Here is a 20,143-nt window from a genome sequence, read left to right on the forward strand (position 1 = left end):
AGAAAACAACTGACCAGCTGGTAGGTGTGTACTACTGACAGTGAAGGAAGACTGTCATCCAATGGAAGCAGCGAGGGAGAAAACGTGGTGCCTTTGCCATATGGACGGCCAAACGGTCTAAACCAACAAAAACATGATTTCAACCATCTAATTCATTTTTTTTTCTTAAATGCAATTTTACCCCCTTATTTTGGCTTAATTTGGATTTTATCCCCTTATTTTAAAACTCGAAATATTATCTCTTTATTTTATATTTTTCAGCATTTTTGCCCCCTCTACCATTTTTGAGTTCATTTTCACTGATGTGTCAGTGCATATGTGACATATATTATATTATTTTATTATGCAGAAAATGAACGAAACCAAAAAATAATATTATACTCCATTTCACGTCAGCACTGTCACATCAGTGAAAATGAACTAAATCAAATGTGGTGGAGGGGGAAAAAATATAAAATAGAGGTAAAATTATGAGTTTTAAAATAGGGGTAAAATCCAAATTAAGTCAAAATAGGGGGTAAAAATGCATTTAAGCCTTCATTTTTTATTGAATGAAATTAATACACTTCTGCACTTTGAAAATTGATCAAATACTATTAAAACAAGAAAAATCCCAATGACAATACATGGAAAAACCAAAAAAAATTATTGGGATTTTTTTAGTACTTTTATGTTTTTTATTTACTGGTTTCCTGATATTTTTCTAGATTTTTTTTTGTTATTTTACTGATTTTATAATTTTTTTGCTTTTTAAAAAATTTCATGTACTTTTTTATTTGAAATATTTTAATTTAAAAATAATAATAATACTGTATAATTTGCATAACCACTGCCTCGTTACCAAAAATGAGTTCAAGTGTGACCTCCAACTCAGAGAGAGAGAGAGAGAGAGAGAGAGATCGCAAAACCCTCTCCAAACTCCGCAAACATCCCACCACCACCATCCTCATCACGACCTTTAATCCTACGTAATCGTAATATATAACTCTCACTCAATTTTTCTTTTTATTTATGTAATTAATAAAAACTTTATTCATAGTTGTCACAAGTTACTTAACAAAAAAATCAACATCACATCACGGGAAACTATCATCTAAGCCAAATAGTTTTCCATATCGAAAATCTTACCTCTGCCATTGTCCTTCCTCTTCTTATATTTGGATGTATAGAGCAACCCATCGTGAAACCTATGTTGTTTTTTTGGGTCATGCTAACTTATGTCCTTATGACACAAGTTAAGATGCTAAAAATGGAACTAAAACATAAATTTTGTCTTGAAAAGATAAGATTTTGAATTTCTGAAATATGGAATGCACAATTTCCAATAAAATATTTTTATCATTAGTTTCTTAACTTGTGAATTTAGGGAACAAGTTAACATTTTTTTTTTGGGTTAAATTCCTCTATTTTATATTCTATGGTGTTTTCTTAATACGGGTTTTAGATTTTTTGGATTGCATATGAGTGTGCAGAAGAAGTTGAAGTACATTACTGCCAGAAATAAAATAGGTTTTTTTCTTCTTCTTCTGGAGTTAGGTTTTTTAATTGGAATCACAAAAGGACCCGATTTTTGGGGCAAGGACCATGTGGTTGGAGTATTTGGTGGTATTGGAAGCATTCCTTGTTGAAAGTTTAATGAAGTGGGTCTTGTTGTGTTTGCGTTGATTGTAACGCCCTATTTCTATTAAAGCGATAAAACACGCGAATATAACAAATATTCAAGAAATAAACGCTACGTCTAACACAAAATCCAAAATCCAAACATACATGTATGTATGTATGTATGTATGTATGTATGTATGTATGTATATATATATATATAATATCTCAACAGTCGCAGCGGATACAAATCAAATAACTCCAACATATACATGTCATGGTCAAATACAACCTCAACTAAAAATCCTCCAAGTCCGACAAGTGGACAACATCAACAAGATAAAACAGAAATCAACAAGACATAAAAGACTCTACGACCTAATCAGAGCCTAAAACTACGACTCCATACGATAACGGAGAAAGCTCCCGCTATCAAGCACTCACCACAAAGCAACTACTCCTGTACAACGTCTATCCATCCATACAGACAGGTAGGCGGGCAAAACCACTGCGGGTAAGCTTTACATTAATCATAATCAACAAATAATAATAATTGACATAAACAGTTCAATTCATTCTCAAATAGTTTGCATGAACAATTAACTTCCATAATTACATTCATACAACAAATTCAAGCATCACAGCTAGCACTCATCAAACACGTTCATCATCAACAGACATCGTTCACATGCCACATCAAGACATCATTTTAATATGCAATGCGCCTAGACTCGACACATATATGCATGTGGTACCAAATCTCCTCAAGGTCGTCACCCATGATGCAACAAAAACATCATATGTAAGAGTCCATCTCCTTTTACAATTCACCTATGTAAAAGTCCATCTCCTTTTACATTTCAACATATGACTCGATATGATCATGATGCATGGACAGACAACAACGACCCGATAATGCACAACTTCAACACAACAACTATCAACGACAATGTAAAAGTACACCTCCAATTACATTGACTAGCTCAACAACTTTTGCATTATCAAGTATACATGTCCAAACATTCAACAATCACAATTCACATAAGAGTCATCATCACACACATCAACATCAACTTACCAAATATCATAACAATTCCATGTACTCTTCATAAACCAAGTAAAATGGATCAACACATCATTTCATGACAAACATCATATTCAATCGTCCACAATCATCCACATATCATCAATTAATCATATAAAACCATTCATGAAAGATTTATAAGGTAATTGGTTTAAAAGAACCATTTTCAACCAAGTTCGTCTATTGGTATCTCATTTTCAAAATAATTGAAGTATTGAACCAAAACCAAACAAACAAGATCCAATGTCTCAACTAAGTATTCCCCTGGGCTACATATAAGTACAGTAGGGTATACCTTGGCGTTTCACCGGCTAAATACGACGAAAGCATGAAAATCACAAAGTTCGTCTCACTTTATCACTTTTGCAAAAGAATCCCATTTCCAAAGCAAAACGTGTTAAGACTTGATGAAACCAATCAAAACCATTTTTAGAAATCATATAAACATTATACAACCTCAGTCCTACTTCATTCTCCGGATAAAAACGAGTTTTCGGAAAATTGACGTTTTGGACCATTTTCCAAAAGTTTAAGTTTGATTCACAAAATCAAGTCCAATTCGATTCAAACGATGTTCTAGTAGGTTTAATTGTATAAACAGAGGTTAAACAAGTCAAAAGAAACATTTTATAAAGCTCGGATTGGTCCCCAAGTGCACGAAACGAAAAATAAAAAATGGCTGAAATAGGTGTTGCTCGCTTAAGCGACCAAGTTCCAGTAAGTACTGGGCTTGCTCGCTTAGAGCTCGCTTGCGGCTCGCTTAAACGAACTGCATCCAGAACGTTCTGGGCACGCTCGCTTAGAGCTCGCTTGGAGCTCGCTTAAGCGAAGCTTCATCAGTTTAGAAAAATAACTTTCGGGTTTCAACCCCTTTTCACCCCAAAATCCCAATTTTGATCATTCCAAACCCCAAAACTTAATCCCAAAGATGTTTATAGGTCATATATACTTCAAAACACTTAAACATATATACAACTTACAATCACAACATCAATTCATCAAAATTCACCAATTCACCAAAACTCTCACAACTTTCAACAACAACAAATCTCCTCATAATTCACCAAATCATGATACCCAATGCATCAATTCATCAACAATACATCTAACAACAACAACATATGATCATGAATTTATCCTCAATTTAACAACCACAGCATCATTCATCATCAATTTCACCCAAGAACATGTCATATGCATATAAACCCATTTTGACATACAAATTCAACAACAACAACACAATTATCATCCAATTCATGTACATAATCATGTCATCAAAATTAAGCACGAATTTCTACAACAAAAGAATTAGGGAAGAACTACAACTAATGATTATGATTAAAGTCTAACCCTCTTACCTTAATTCTTCACAAAATCAACTAGGGTTTCACTTTAGCCCCCAAAGCTTGAATCTCTAGCTCCCTCTAGCCCTCTCTAGCGAAAAAATCGGGCTGTTACATTGTTTTCCATTTGCCACATTCTTTCTTTATAGAAAATGGTTGAATCAGATTTGGAGGGACAATCTATATTTTGCTGCTCCGTTGAGCAACAATCCGTTTGTGTTTTGGACAGGGTTGAGCTCTAAATTTTAATGGTCGTACTGGGGTAGTGATGAGTGTGTGGTGACTCGGCTATTTCTAAATCTAGATGATGGGTGGTGAGAAGAAGAAGAAAATTGTGGAACTTGGATCAACACTTCCACTTTCTACGAACCCTGATTTCCACTTTTATTTTTCTTTATTACAGAAAAAACTAATAAAAGGAGAGAAATATGATTTAAAAAATCAATTAGTAAGATATTTTAACGAATCAACGTAAGTTAAGTATGGGTGACGTATGACACGCCATTAAAATTTGACCACTTTAACAAAAAATGTTTGACAACAGACCAACTTAAAAGTGTTTTGAAATTGCAGTGACAAATTGAAAGAAAAATATTGTTAGAGTGATAAAAGTCAAAGCGAACCTTGTTTGCATAAACTTTTTGAATAATTAATTCTTTGATAAACCATAACTTTTTTGATGAAGCTAACTCAACAAATCCAAATTGACACCGAGAAGAATCGAACATGAGTCTTTGAGGATGAGCACAATTCAATGTCTCAAACCGACACCACTAGACCAACTCAGATGGGTTAAATTATATACAACTAAAACTCATTATTCGTAGTTCGTATATATAAAATCAATTTATCAGACTAAAGCGATTAACGAGCTACAGTTACTGATAAATCGTTCGGGATAACCAGAATCCTGACCATTGTAATTCTTAGTTAGATTATACTTATCTCTCAATCGAACTCTGCATTATCGTAATCTCCTTTTTATTGAGAACCACAAGATTAAAACAAAACAAAAAATACATGCATATACAACAATTATAGTATCAATCATCCTTTTTCGAGTGTTGATGATTTTTCCATTTTGATTTTTTTTTTTCAATGATGATTTTTTTTTTTAATAAATTGGTCTACCTCACTATATTTGATGATTTTTCCATTTCTAATTTACCACTAATTTGAAGGTTATACAATATTGATGTTCCTTTTACAGATTGGTCATTAAAAACTGTTGACTAATGTTCAAAGGAAGCATTAAGGTATCATTGATTCTAATGTTTTTTTTGCTGGGATGTCTTCAAATTCGTCAAACCATCGTGTATATATTCTGTGATGATTTTCAAAGTCCTTTTTTTTCCTTTTCGTATGAAGCATTGTTGTATTATTGATTATAATCTAACGATTTGTAAGATAAGTTAATTACATTGTAAGCTGGTTTGTGAGGTCCCCTTTTTCACGTGAGTTTATCTCAATGAATTAATTTTAATCTTCATAATAGTTGAAACTTGGCACCAGTGTTAAAATGTGATGGGCCAACATAGACCAACACATTTTATATGAATCGGCGAGTTCTTGCTTGCGTGTTTCACACATCACGAGTCCAATCAAAGGTCATGTATTTTGAATCTCGCGTTGAAGTAATGTCATGAGTATTTGCACCCTTTGAAAATCTCGGGACCAACCTTTTCATCATTATTACACATTTTCAAGTGTTTTTCCATAAAAAGTCAATTTTCAATATCTTAAGTTTCTTTTACGTTTTCTTTCTCTGAAATTCCCTGCTCATAAATGCCCCGACTAAAAAATCACTCCATCAACCATGACTCCGTGCGGTAATGGGATGGCATCAAACAAAAATTTACGGGCTCACATGATGACTCATGTCTCTTTTGATGTTAAAAACCCTCTTGCTATTTTCTTTGTGCCTCACATTGGTCCTAAAGGTATTTTAGAGACTCTTAAACCTCATTTCCCTAGCTGAAAGAACAAGACAATTTTTGCTTCTCTGTTAAACTATAACATTGTTTCTTACTTCACGATAAATAAACCACTGGAAGAATGCCTCTTACTATTTGTCCCTTATTAGAGTATAGTGAAGAAGATAACTTGGAGAGCAAGTTATATATGTAGAAAGTTAGTTACTCCAAATCACTATAAATAAGCTACACCTATGTACTATTTCATATCTTTTATTCATTTGCATCTTTGTGATGACTCATAGAGAGAACTATACAATCTATCTTTCCATTGCATTTGATCTAGAACCATGAAATCCTCTAATTCATAACATCCCTCCTAGGTATTTGAATTAGCTCAACAAAGTCGGGAAAGCTAAAAAGCCTTTGCCAGACTATCTCGACATCGTTGACTTTGTCAAAATGTCCTGGCATCCTGTCAAGGTTGACATTCATATGGTGGCAGCAACCTCCTATTTTTGGAGTTTTACCACTTATAACTTTCATGTCCCATGTGGAATGTTCTAACAACGAGATCATGAGTTCTTTCGTTACTTCCAATAACCCCGTAAAAGCTTATTGTCATGCGACTTTCATTAAGCATTATGATTTATGCCAAAACAAAATGTGTTGCTCCGATCAAGAACATGTTTCCTTCCTTCATTATTGGTTGTCAACTCAAGTGTTTTGTTCCGTTCAATCAATATCTACAAATCACTGGACTAATTGACAAATTTTCTCCATAAAGGGAAATAGTTGGCCTCGTGTCATTTCATCCTCGCCGACTTTTACCACATTAAGGATGATCTCATCATTTTGGTTAAGATCAGCGCCAAAAAAGTTAACATGCGGCCCTATTTAGCTCATCCGACTTTCACAAATGTTCCAATTTTATCGGATGTTCCCAAAAGGACCAACTCTCACAAATGTTAACTGCAAGAATTATATTTATCTAAACATTTCATTGTCTAATTCTTAGAATACAAGAGGATTATATTTAATTTTTTTTCATGCATTATAACAAAAGAGGAGAGTGAGAGATTTTGCTTGGATGTCTCTCACCCCCACCGTCCATCCGTGGTCAAGAAAGATCACAACCAACCATACCCCAAATTTTGCTTATTCAACAAGAAAAGAAAAAAACGAAAGTTCAAAGAAAGATCGGTGAGGGTTAGAATTTGAGAGGCTACAACTAGGAAAAGAAAAGTCAGAATAACTAGAGAGGGATATCTCTTTTTTTGGTACAAAATTAGTGAGGGATACTTCCTTTTTTTCACACACACAGACTTTTGGTCAATCTCACACATAGTATATAATATAATAATAATAAAATGAAATAAATATTTTCCCAAATTAAAAAATTGTATATTTGAAGAGGGTGTTCTTGATACGTTTCATTCATTCTGAAGAGCATCACAAAACTAACAGTACACCTTCTCTCTCGCATTCTCTCTCACACACACACACCACATCGCACAAACAAATCAACAACAAAACAAAACCCTATTTTTCTAACTTCCTTCCACTCTCAACAACACTCTCAACAAAAACAAAAACCAACCTCATTCCCAAAACAATTCAACAACACTTTGCGATAAAACTCGAAACGCATTCTCACAACAACATCACTCTTATTTCAAAACGGTTATCGAAACGGTTGCGTTTCTTTAATCCTTATCATCGATTAATCAAAATCACTCACTCGCTTTAAAAAACTATCTAGGGTTATCGAAACCATTTCTCTCTCTCTCGCTTTCGTTTTTCAATTCCCAAAATTCTCTTTCTCTCTCTGTAACCCTAGGTTTTGGAATAGTTTCTATTGCACGTGCGTGTAATTCTAGGGTTTCTCTTTCGAGACGCATTTTTCGCCCTGTATAGGGTTTTCAATCGGTTCATAAATTTGTGCTTAATTCTTTGGATGGTTTCGTTAATCGATTTTTAAGAGTTTCATCATTGTTTTCGTATTGTGCTTTTTGGTGTGAGAATCGATTTTCTCTTGGGAGATAGAGATTATGATTCTCTGATTTTTCTAGGTTTTGGTTGAATCAATCTTTCTAATTGAAGATGGAGGTTTAGAGAACCTTTTCCTTTACGGCATTGTCTTGTGTTTCGAGATTGCGGCTTTGTTGGAGCCGTTACAACCGTGAATTTGGGATTAATTTTTTAGGGTTTCTAGAACTGAGGGAAAATGAGGGGTGAATAGTTTAGGTTAGTATTCAGAGTATAACAACAGTGTTGTTTTAGGGTTGGGGGTGGTGAAGGTGGTTCTGCATTTGTTGGCAACATTCTGATGATGTTCAATTTTCATTATGGAAAAAAGTGAACCTGCTTTAGTTCCACAATGGTTGAGAAGTGCTGGAAGTGTTGCCAGTTCATCCCCCCATTTTGCATCTTCGTCTAATCATACTGGTAATTTCAACTTCCTTGATAGTTTTCGTGTTTTTTATGCTTTAATTTTTATCAATTTATAATAGCATGCATTTTTTTTTTTAATAGTAGAATTAGATAGAATCTTACATGTGAAATGTAAAACTTTGGAATGCATTTATAAGTTTATTATATGAGAAAGTTATCTCTGTGAGGAAGGGAAATGATTATTTATTAATAGGTTTAACATTGTTGTGTAGATTCTCATAGTGTAGCCAATCATACAAGGAATAGATCTTCTAAGACAGCTGGTGATTTTGATAGTCCTCGTTCCGTGTTTCTTGAACGGACATTTTCGTCAAATTCTCGGAGGAGTGCTATCAATGGCTCTGCAAAGCATGCTTATAGTAGTTTCAACAGAAATCATCGTGATAAGGACCGTGATAGAGATAGGGATAGAGATAAAGATAGATCCCATTTTTTAGACCACTGGGATCGTAACTGTTCTGAACCATTGGCTGACCTCTTCGCTGGAAGGACAGAGAGGGATACTTTGAGGCGTTCTCATTCATTGGTCTCCAGGAAGCAGAGTGAGCCCGTGAACCACAGAGGGACAGTAGATACAAAATCTGGTAGCAATTGCAACCAGAGCAACGGCAATGATGTGCTTTCTGGGGGTAGTATTGGTAGCAGCTTTCACAAAGCTGTTTTTGATAAGGATTTTCCATCACTTGGAGGAGATGAAAGGCCGGGTTCAGCTGAAATAGGCAGAGTTGCATCTCCTGGTTTGGGTTTGGGTGGTACTGCCAGTCAATCTCTACCTGTTGGCAGTTCATCTTTGATTGGCGGAGAAGGGTGGACTTCTGCACTAGCAGAAGTACCTTCTAAGATTGGAAGCAGTAGTACCGGGTCTCCAACAGCGCAACAAACTGTTACTCCAACCTCTGGGTCTGTACATTCAAGTACATCAGTTGGTCTTAACATGGCTGAAGCTTTGGTGCAGGCTCCATCTCGATCTCAGTCAATTCCTCAGGTAGTTGAGCTAGCTCTCTGTCACTTTCTGTATCATTCTTTTAAATATAATGATTTCATTTATTTAAATGACCAGCTAGTAATGTGTATATCAATTGTAGGTTTCGGTCAAAACCCAAAGGCTTGAAGAACTTGCTATTAAGCAGTCAAGACAGTTGATTCCAGTGACACCATCAATGCCTAAGGCTTTGGTGAGTAAAGTGCCTTTTGAAATATTTTTTATTGGTTTGAATTGCGAAAATTAGCCGAACCCACTTAGTGGGATAAGGCTTGGTTGTTGTTGTTGTTGTTGTTTGAATTGCGAAAATTGGTCTGTCTTAGCTTTTACCAGGGCATAGGATTTCCTGAAGTGGTTTTGCACTTGCGTTCGATCCATTTCTTTTTCTTGCTATGGGGCGTTATTTAATGGTAAACACCTAGTTGAAGTAGAAAATTTGAAAAGTGCCAGAAGTTTTAAAATCGATGCTTTACTGAGGGTGGGTTTCTAGGGAGGACACTAGACTTAGAATGAGCACAATGTCAGAAATTAACGACATGAAGTTTGTTAGTGTTTATTTCTTACTGCGTTTATAATGCATGTGGAAAATGCAAATAACTTATCAACATTGCAATGTTTGGCTCTTTTATTTGATTGCTTCTTGCTTAAATTTAAGGTTAGAGTGGTATTATAGAAGCCATAAGTTGTTTACTATTTATTACCCTCTTAGCTGCCCTCTATCAGTGGCACATATTTGGCATTTTCCCATCCCTCTTTTTTATTGTTTCATTAAACTGTTATATTTCTATTCTAACATGGATTTACAGTAAGAATTCTAGTCTGCAAGCTTGAACAGTTTGATTGTTAGTAGCAGTAGCATCAGAAGCTTGAACTTTTGAAGGTTTTTCTTTCTTAGGTGTGATTTTGTTGCCTGAATTTGAATCATGATGCAGTACACTTGTATAACCAGATGGTTTTTGTTTTAGTGATTCTTGCATGTATAATGTGCACTAATCAACGTCTATGAATGTGCAGTTAATTCTACAAATGCTACATGATTTCACCTTTTTTATTACATTCACATTATAGTGCATTTGACGGACAAAATGAAGCCACATAGCTTGTTGTGTTGTATTCTTTTTTGTTTCATCTTTTAAGTTGAGCCAAAGTTTACCATTTTTACATCCATGTTCTACTTTGGTTATTAGGCAAATGGAAAACAGTACTTGTATGCTTTGTGTTGTGGTTTCTATCATGTCTACCAAAACACTAATCAGTGGATACTGATTTTTGCATGCTCAAGCTGGTTGCTGCCCCACTGTTGTATAATTATGAGGGTTGTGGATATATGTCACTAACATTGAATTATGTAATATTATCTTTCCCTTTTGTTCTTAGCCTGTGGATGCATTGAAATTTTTCTCAGGTTTTCTTTGTATGTCATAATTACTGGAAGTTGTTATACTTATAACATCTTATTTGTTGTCTTCATTTCGATTTTGTAAATGATTGGTTTTTTCTTAAATCTTTGGTGATTTTGGGATATTTTTTCAGGTTAATAATTCTGAAAAATCTAAACCGAAGGCAACTCTCAGAAATTCTGAGATGAATATGGCTGCCAAGAGTGTGCCACAACAACCCTCTGCATTGCATATTGTTAATCATTCTGTCCGCAATGGAAACGCCAAAGGTGATGCTCCAAAGACATCTGGGAAGTTCACTGATCTTAAATCTGTGGTATGGGAAAATGGTGTTTCTCCTACGGCAAAGGATGCCTCAACTCCAACAAATTATTCTAACAGCAAACCTGGAAATCATCTGGCTATTCCTTCTGCAGTTGCTTCTGCGCCTTTGAGGAACCCAAATAACCATAAATCCACCACAGAGCGGAAGCCAGCTTCTTTGGACCTGAAATTAGGTTCAACTGCAGATAAGAAACAGTTTGCTTCTCAAGTGAAGAGCCGACATGATTTCTTCAATCTCATTAAGAGGAAAACTCTGAACTCCTCAGTTCTTCCGGATTCTAGCTCCGTGGTTTCATCTGCCACATCTAACAAATCTGGTGAAGTGAATATGGAAGCAGTTGGACCCCCTGCAAGTCTTCAAGATCTTGGAAATAGTACTGAAGTGACTAGTAATGGTAATTCCCATTTGGAGAATCACAGACTTCCCAACATCAGCTTGAAAGATTCAACTCCCGATGAGGAAGAAGTTGCATTTCTGCGTTCTCTTGGCTGGGAGGAGGATTCTGGTGATGAGGATGAAGGCCTCACAGAAGAGGAGATCAATACATTTTATCAGGAGGTGAGCATCAACTACTTTTATCCTGTTTTTTATGGAGATCATTATGAATTGGAGGTTGCTGAAAATCTCTATGCGTCTCTCTAAGGGGAAACTTGGGTGTTGTTCCTTGTCTTTTGTTCACCAATTATAACATGTCACATGGATTGAATTTAAATTATATTTAGGCTTAAAGTTACTTTAATTATTGGATTGGATGCACAGTCCATGTGTTAATTGTCAAGAGGAGACAGTAAAAACGGCACACAAGTAATTGCACCCAAGTTTTACGATGCATCTAATATTACCAAATTTGCCCTTTTGAAGGTAGAGGTTTCTCTTCATTGCCATTTTAAAAAAGGGGGGGGTTTTCTTCATTGAATGAAATGGGTTCAAAACTACCCTTTCTGTTCAAGGCTAAACTGATTTGTAAAATATAATAGCAAATTTGATGGAGGCATCTTGTAGTAGCTCTGGATAAATTTAATGGTGTTATCAATTCATGTTGGTCTAAACTAAAACTTATTCTTTGTTGACTTTTGTTTTGCAGTGCTTGAAAATGGGCACCACCACATTAAAGCTATGCCCAGGCATGCAGCCAAAGTTGTCCAAATTTTTTGAATCTTATGCTACTAACTTGAATGGAGCTTCTGCTGGGTCGAGTACTTCCGACTCTGGATCTGAAGTTTGAACTATTGGTTGTATCATGAATAGATCTGGCTAGTAACATTCTTCTCTTTTGTTTTTATAGAAGGCTGGTGATTTGGGGGAAAAAAGAGGGTGGGTTTTGTTTGGAACCATGCGTTTGCAAATATTGCAATAAGTTACAGGTGCCTCAAGCCTGCCTGCCTGCTTAACAGGGGATTTTTTTTGTTCTGAGGCGTGGTAAAAGTAATATGGGTAGTGGTAGTAGCGTAGGGGTTATTTTGTCTGCAGGAAGGTGCTGGGCAATTTCATCTTTTGGGGTACTTTCATATACGTTTTTCTTTCAAGAGGGTTTGATTTTAAATGATAAAAGTTTATGACTTTTTTTGGTAAATTTACAAACAAACAAAATTAGAAGTTTATCAATTTAAGTTCTTGTTGATGCTTTTTTTTTGTTTCGCTGTCATGAGTTCACTTTTTTTTATCGCACCTACCGTAGCAGTGTAAAATTCTCTATATTAAGAATGTGATATGCAAACACATCATGCATATTCCAAGTCTAAATCTGTTTTCTTTCGCTTTCTTTATTTTCTTTTCGTCCTTTTTCAACCTTTTTTTGGGTTAAAGCCAAAAAGATATACGATTATGTAAGTTAAACATTAGGTCCAAGACATTACCCCTAATACTACAAACATTCCCTCGTTTCATCCGTGGGACTAGAGGATTGTTCTGTTCTATACACAAGCACAGCTGGGTATTTGTTGTTTTGTTCTCTCAATCATAACGAAGACAACTTAGGGCTTAGGCAAGACAACTTAGGGCTTAGGCTAAATGGTCTGTTTTGTTCTCTAGAAAAGAAACGTTATAGCAATCATGCTTCTTTTTTTGGTCACGAAAGGAACAATGCGATTTCACAGCTTTTCACTATAGGCCCCCTCCTAGCATCGTGGTATACATTTGGTCATCACAGCTTTTCACTATAGGCCCCCTCCTAGCATCGTGGTATACATTTGGATTGGTCATACGTAGACTGTCTATGTTCATCCTGTGGGGCCTCAATATGCCAGTACGAAGTACACTAAGAATCGTATAAGAAAGAGAAATCAACCTAGTTCATTTTACACTCTATCCCCAAAATGTAAACAACGTGATTGTCTTGGTCTCTCGAAGACGATTTTTTTAATAGAAAAAAATAGTTCATTACAGCTAGGGGTGTAACGGTTCGGTTTGGATTGGTTTTCAGTCAAAAAAATGTCCGAACCGATGAAATCCTCATCGGTTCGGATTGGTTCGATTTTCACTGTTTTTCAAAAAAGAAACCGAACCAAACTAATCGGTTTGGATTGGTTCGGTTGATCGGTTTGTTTAATAATACAATTAAAAAAAATTCATATTCTCACAAAAATATTTCATAGAACTTTGTATAATTGTATTTCATGTTTTGTTTTTTCATGTTCTCTATTTTTCAAACAACTTTTCATAACTAACCTTACTCTTTGTCAAAAAAAAAAACTAACCTTACTCAATATTTCATTCATATGATCCAAAATTCATTCATCCATCATTCTTCAAAAACAACTTCATCAAACTTAAATATTTCAATCATCCATGATACATACATGCATCATTCATCAACAAACACACAAATTTCAAAAAGCACATCCTAAAATTAAAACATAGTCAAAATAACAAATCAATGGCATAAACATGATAAAACTAACTAAGAGATAAACGATCGCAGCGGTGGCCGGTGGTGATGAACGATTGGTTTGGTGTGGTTGATGGCTAGGATTTATTTTTTAGTAGAAATGAAAGAGTCTGACTGATGAGATGAGATGAAGATAATGATGAGAGAAAGTGAATGGATTAAAAAGTATTTTATGTTGGACTTTAATTTTGGGATTAACCATAAGTTTCTGTGAGGTAGGATAATATTAGTAAAATAAGGAGTGGGTTTATCATCGGATTGGTTCATCGGTTTCATGGATCTCGAAATGAAAAACCATGAACCAAACCAAACTATATCGGTTTTGATTGGTTCGGATCGGTTTCAAACCGAACCAAACAAGGTCGGATATTTTTTCGGTTTGGTTCGGTTTGGACTTTCGATTTCGTTGGTTTAGTCCAAACCGCTTACACCCCTAATTACAGCCCGATGGATTCGTTGAGTTTGTTCTTCAAAAATCAAATATAAATCCCCCATAAAGTATAGCAGCGAATGTGTGGTTATTAACTTTCTAAAAATAGAAAGAAACATCTCGACCTGAAATAAACATATTTCATATTTGTGTATTTTTAAAGGAAAATGCTATGTATCTCAAAAAAACTGGTCCGGATGAAATCACAATGGCGGAATAAATAACAATACCATTATATTTTTCCTTGACCCATATGTTCAAATTATGTGATAATCTAAGGGTGAAAAACAGTTCATGAAACATTCCGAATAACTTTCTTTGCTATAAATAGCAACACCCATTTTTAAAACTCAAAATTGTATTGTATCATGTAAAACACTGCTTTTCAAATCACCATGCATGGAAGTTGGACCTTCCTTTTCACTGCTGTTAATGCATTGAGGCGGAATTTTTGAGGTTGCATTGATGGAGATTATGTTTGTTATGACAGGTCGAAGACCTTTGGCTGGCAATTTTAATGACATGTGTTCTCAAAACGTGAAAAAAGGAGGTGCTCATGTGAACGAAATTAAAAGAAGTGTGTGACATTTGGATACTATCTGAGCTCACTTGGGTGGCATGCAAAAGGATCTTGCAGATATTTCAGATTAGGAGGAGTTGATGTGACATCAAAGGTCTAAAACCAATTGACTAATGACGGGGAAAAGAATACTAATACTTCCTACTATTACATTAAAGCCACTGTTAGGAAACGACGTAATTAGACTGTATGAAAAATAAGAAAGTCTTAAAGCAACCTTAGGAGATTAGGCCAGCTTTGCATGATATGGAGAGTTGTAAGACCCCAGAGCCAGTTGGGTATCAAAATCATGATGAATTTTTTCATAACAATTGATAATAAATATCTCATTAATTCCTAGTTCACTTTGTAATGTGACATTAAGGTGTTGACTAAGATTGTCGTTAATTTCTTAAAACCACTCATTCCCGATAGTATATCTCCATATTAAACTGACTTTGTATTTACCAAAAGCATTTTTGAGAATTTTGTTGCCGTACAAATATGGTTGATAGCACGGGAAAAATTAGTATGAGAACTGGTTTCCACTTAATTGATTGCATTCATGATGGCTTGTATTTCGAGTGTTAAGACTAATGTACTTTGTAATGTTGGTAGTTCTAACACGTTTCATCTAGAAAGGGGACTCCGTCAAGGTGACCCTATATCCCCTTATATTTTTGTTTTATGGATAAATTAACTTATTTCATTGCATGAATGTGTCCCATCTCATGTTTGCGATTTTTTTTTTTTTTTTTTTCATTTGGCAAGGCTGTGGAGAATCAAAATAATTGTATAACTGCCACATTAAAAAAATTTAGTGCTCTCTCTAGTCAGGTTGTGAGTATAAAGAAGACCGGAATTCTCTTTTCTAAAGCAGTTGTGTAAGCCATCCCAATTTATAGTTTCTTAGTGGAAATCCAAAGGTGGCAGGGGAACTTTGTGTGAGGGGACACGAACGATAAGATAGAATTTCATGATGTTAAGTTGGATGTAATGACTCTTCTGAAGCATCTAAGTGGCTTATGTCTTCTTCATTTCTCGCAATATAAATAATGTTTGTGGTTTTGCAAAATCGTGTTGTAGGACATGTGCGTACATGGCTAAGTTGTGGGGTGGTTTTGAAGGCTTGATGCTTAACAAAGCAAGAGGATTGTCTCATGTTGAATTGCATTTGGATTCTCAGAGCACCCCACAACTTGGCCACGTACGCACAATAACACTAATACACTATGTGAACCTCAGAGCACCCCACACTTAGCGATGTACGCACAACAAGAGAATCCAAAAAATTGAGGTTCCCAAAGTGTTGTTGGAAGAGTGTATGCATGGGCGCCTTAATCAAAAGGATTCGTCGTCTCACTTACTCTTGTTGGGGGATTCGTGTAAGTTATGGGTGTGTTTGTTTCAGTTTTAAAAAAAATAGATTTCGTGTTAGTTGGCACAAATTTTGAACCAAATACGTTAACTTTTGTTGATCAACTATTACTTACATTTTAGGACGGAGGGAATATATTATTAAGAGTCTTGCTAACGACTACCATCGGACACTCTTTAAAGAATCTAAATAAAGAAATTATTTTTTAAAGAAGTCAAATATTATAATTTCCAATGCATTGAATATACAAGTTTTCATAAAAACTTACTATTTAAGACCCTCAAAGTGTTCTGACAACACCCGATAGCATTTCCATATCATTAAATATATACTATTTTATTTTTGAAAGGCGAGTTTGTTTCATGGATGAGAATAGGGATGGCAATTAGACCCAGGCCCTGTGGGTACCCGCAAAAAATACCCACAATGGGTAGGGTAAAACCCCGCTTTCATGGGTTTGGGCACGGGTCCGGGTAATGCCCACAAATTTTAATGGGTATGGGCACGGGTAAGGGTACTATACTGCCCAGCCCCGCAACCCCGCATATACATATTTATATAATATCACAAATAATTTATTTATTTTTGGTGTATAATTAATTAATTTATTTAGCTATTTAAACCTAAACCCAAACATAAACCAAAAAACTACTTAATCAATAACAACTCCATCCTGCCGATGTACAATATTTTAGGGATATTTTGAATTTTTTTATTTGACTAAATACTACGATTCGTACTATTTTATGAGTTAATTTTAAAAATTTTGGATCATAGTTTTATTTCAATTGTGATGTTTTTATTGTCTTTTCATATTTGAAGTGCGGGTAATGGGTGCGGGTATGGACACTTAGGTACCCATAGGGTATGGGGAAGGGCACTAAAGTTGTTGCCCACGAGGGTATGGGCACGGGTACGGGTATTTTTTTACAAATGCGGGTATGGGGAAAGGCACTGTAGTACCCTACCCATAGGGTACCCATTGCCATCCCTAGATGAGAAGTATATGGTCAAGAATAATGTTCCTAGGAATTAATAATTGGAATCTAAGGCTCTGTTTGGTAAAATTAGCTGATAGCTGATAAGCTAGCTGATAGCTTTTAGCTGATAAGCTAGTTGAAGTGTTTGGTAAAATTAGCTGATAGCTTTTGCTTTGAATAATAAGGGTAAATATGGAAGAAAAAATGAGAAGGTAAAAGCTATAAGCTCAAAAGCTACTTGAAGTAGCTTCTGAAAAATAGCTTATAAGCTCCTGAAATAAGCTATAAGCTCGTTGTACCAAACAGAGCTAAAGTGTTACCAAACAGAGCTTTTTTTGTCAAATGAGCTTATAAGCTAAAAGCTAAGAGCTAAAAGCTCTTTTTTTGGGTTTACCAAACAGAGTCGTCACAGGTACTTTTTAGAAAAAGCGTTTGGTTAATACTCCCTCCGTCCCGGAATAACTGACTCATTTTCTAAAAAAAAGTGTCCCAAAATAACTGACTCATTTCAATTTTCAATACAACTTTCATCATTCCCAATACAATATAACACTAAATAATACTACTTTTATCATTCCCAATACAATATATTCCACTTTCCCCTTTATTTATACATTTTTCTTAATATGTGTGAAAAACAAAATTGTGTCAATTAAATTGGGACGGAGGTAGTATTTATTAGTTACTAGGTGGTTACTTGAGTATTGATCCCACCTTCATGGAAATATTTTATTCTCATCCATTTCCTTGAGAATATCAGCATGGAGAATGAGAAGTTATTTTATTCCTACAAATGTTTTATGCTCGGGAACTAATTTCCTAACTATGTAAGAGACATCTTTATAACTTTCATATTTCTAGAAATAATTTTTACAAATTACAACCATGAAACAAAAACTTCCGAAAGTATAAATAGATATCAGAAATTATAATTGTTCTGCGCTTTTTATATTCTAAAAGTATTAAATGATTTTCCAATTTTCAATGCCAACAAAAATGACTCTCTTTGTATAAGTAACTAAACAAACGTTTAGCTATTTATATATCCCTTGTGGGATAATTTTGCATAAGTTTGTTGATAATATGGCAAATAAAATTATTTGAGTAGTTGCAATTTCCACATGTAATTATTAAGATAATTTGAAAATAAACATCAACGTCACTCTACACTAACTTTACTAAAGAACATGGATACGTCTTAATTAAATAGTTTCAAATGTGTGGGCAACATTAATCAATTATTCAAATAGTATATATTATATTTATAGTGTATTGGGGAGGAAAAAAAAATCCTTAGCTAATTTTGTGTATTTTGAGCAACCTTTTATTGCTATTAAGGAGTGCTTGCTTGCTAATGTTTTTGGAGTCTCTACTTCGGATGTTACTCCTCTGTAATTTGTCTTTTGCAAGCTTTGGCCGCATCGTTTATCCACAACAAAAATCATGAATGTGGCAGCTTACACAACAATATCGTTAAACTTGGATGAGTGATCCCCAAATGTGTTAAGTTTTTGGTCGAATTAGCGAGTCACTGAATAAATAAATCTATTGAATAGAGCTTATCGAGATTCTTACATATCACACATCAACAAAATCTTCACATTCATTGCGACATTTGAACCCACATCCTTACAAGATAACAAACTTCTTATCAACTAAATCAACATTCATATGCAAAATTTTACCCCTTCATGAATCATGATTACCTTATTTACACAAGGTCACTTGCATGAAAGGGAAAAAATATTTATATGATTAATGAGGTACTGTCATGAACCATATTCAAGATCAAAATCTCTGATAGTTTTATCTTCTTACCCTCGAATTATTATATTTTTTTTATGAGAAGGAAATTGTTAGGACTAAACAGAAATTAAATTATCCATGGGCATGGCTTGGTTGTTGATTCAGAGCTGAACACAACTTTTGGAAGAGTAATAACTTTAGGACGTGATATCCAAAGAAGTAGTAGTTCAGGGGCTATTTGTGGTAATATTATCTCTAGAACCGCAAGGTTGCCAAAAACCTTAATTACGGTGTTTTATCACCCAAAAATTTAACAAGAACCAGTTAGAAACCAAACTTCTTAGACATCATCATTAAGCAAACCATGTAGAAGAGGATAAACTCAATGGAAGCCTCCAAATATGACATGTACACTTATTGGATTCCTGATCAACTAGATTGAAGGATTCCAATCTTACGGTCTAAAAAAATGAAGGGCTTGTAGGAAAGGACTTACAGTTGAGCATAAGTAGATATGATTTTAAGTAGAAACCCTGGACTAGATTACCATGGCCATCTCTAATGAGGCCACCACAACTGTACTCCCCGAAAACGAAAGAAAGGGACAATTGACGTTCAATTTGAATATTGGGAGTGAATTAAATTACTTGTATGATTGAGACAAAACTTTATACACAGTAAATGTACAATTATTAATAAATTCTAAAATATTTTGCAAATGTATAGGACATTTTTACAATGTAAACGCAGTCATTATTGGAAATATTTGTTCGAAAGTTTGGCATGAATGGTGCTTTATGATAGAAAATATTGTCTATGTAATGTCACGTTTTCTGTCATATTAATAGGTGCACGCATCTTGAGAATTATAAAACTATTCAAATAAGAAGTCAATGGAGTTGATGAAATTATACATAATTTACTTTACCAGAGAGACCTCAAGTTATTATTTAAAATTTTCAATTAAAATACATGTCTTTACTTAGATATTGCCAACTTCGAGTGAGTACAACGTTTCCTCTTTGGTTTGCTGAGTTCAAATATTAAGAAAATGAAGACCATC

General features: G+C 34.8%; 1 protein-coding gene across 1 annotated transcript; it reads left to right on the forward strand.

Annotated features, from left to right (window-relative positions):
- The first annotated feature begins 7,378 nt into the window (after positions 1-7,378).
- On the forward strand, positions 7,379-12,705 carry LOC146940092 (uncharacterized). The gene is made up of 5 exons (XM_085753706.1): positions 7,379-8,387; positions 8,606-9,378; positions 9,479-9,568; positions 10,909-11,658; positions 12,185-12,705. The coding sequence occupies exons 1-5, from the start codon at positions 8,288-8,290 to the stop codon at positions 12,323-12,325; spliced, it is 1,854 nt and encodes a 617-aa protein (XP_085609832.1). The 5' UTR covers positions 7,379-8,287; the 3' UTR covers positions 12,326-12,705.
- Positions 12,706-20,143: the final 7,438 nt, after the last annotated feature.

The sequence above is a fragment of the Medicago sativa genome, chromosome 3 (assembly GCF_051527215.1).
Source record: "Medicago sativa cultivar Bolivia chromosome 3, Bolivia_mono, whole genome shotgun sequence".
NCBI lineage: Eukaryota > Viridiplantae > Streptophyta > Magnoliopsida > Fabales > Fabaceae > Medicago > Medicago sativa.

What these genes read in the sequence shown, in the direction of transcription:
- LOC146940092 (XM_085753706.1), top strand. Translation starts at nt 8,288, where the DNA reads ATGGAAAAAAGTGAACCTGCTTTAGTTCCACAATGGTTGAGAAGTGCT. An exon ending in ATCTTCGTCTAATCATACTG is followed by an intron (nt 8,388 to 8,605) that starts GTAATTTCAACT and finishes ATTGTTGTGTAG; the next exon opens with ATTCTCATAGTGTAGCCAAT. An exon ending in GATCTCAGTCAATTCCTCAG is followed by an intron (nt 9,379 to 9,478) that starts GTAGTTGAGCTA and finishes TATCAATTGTAG; the next exon opens with GTTTCGGTCAAAACCCAAAG.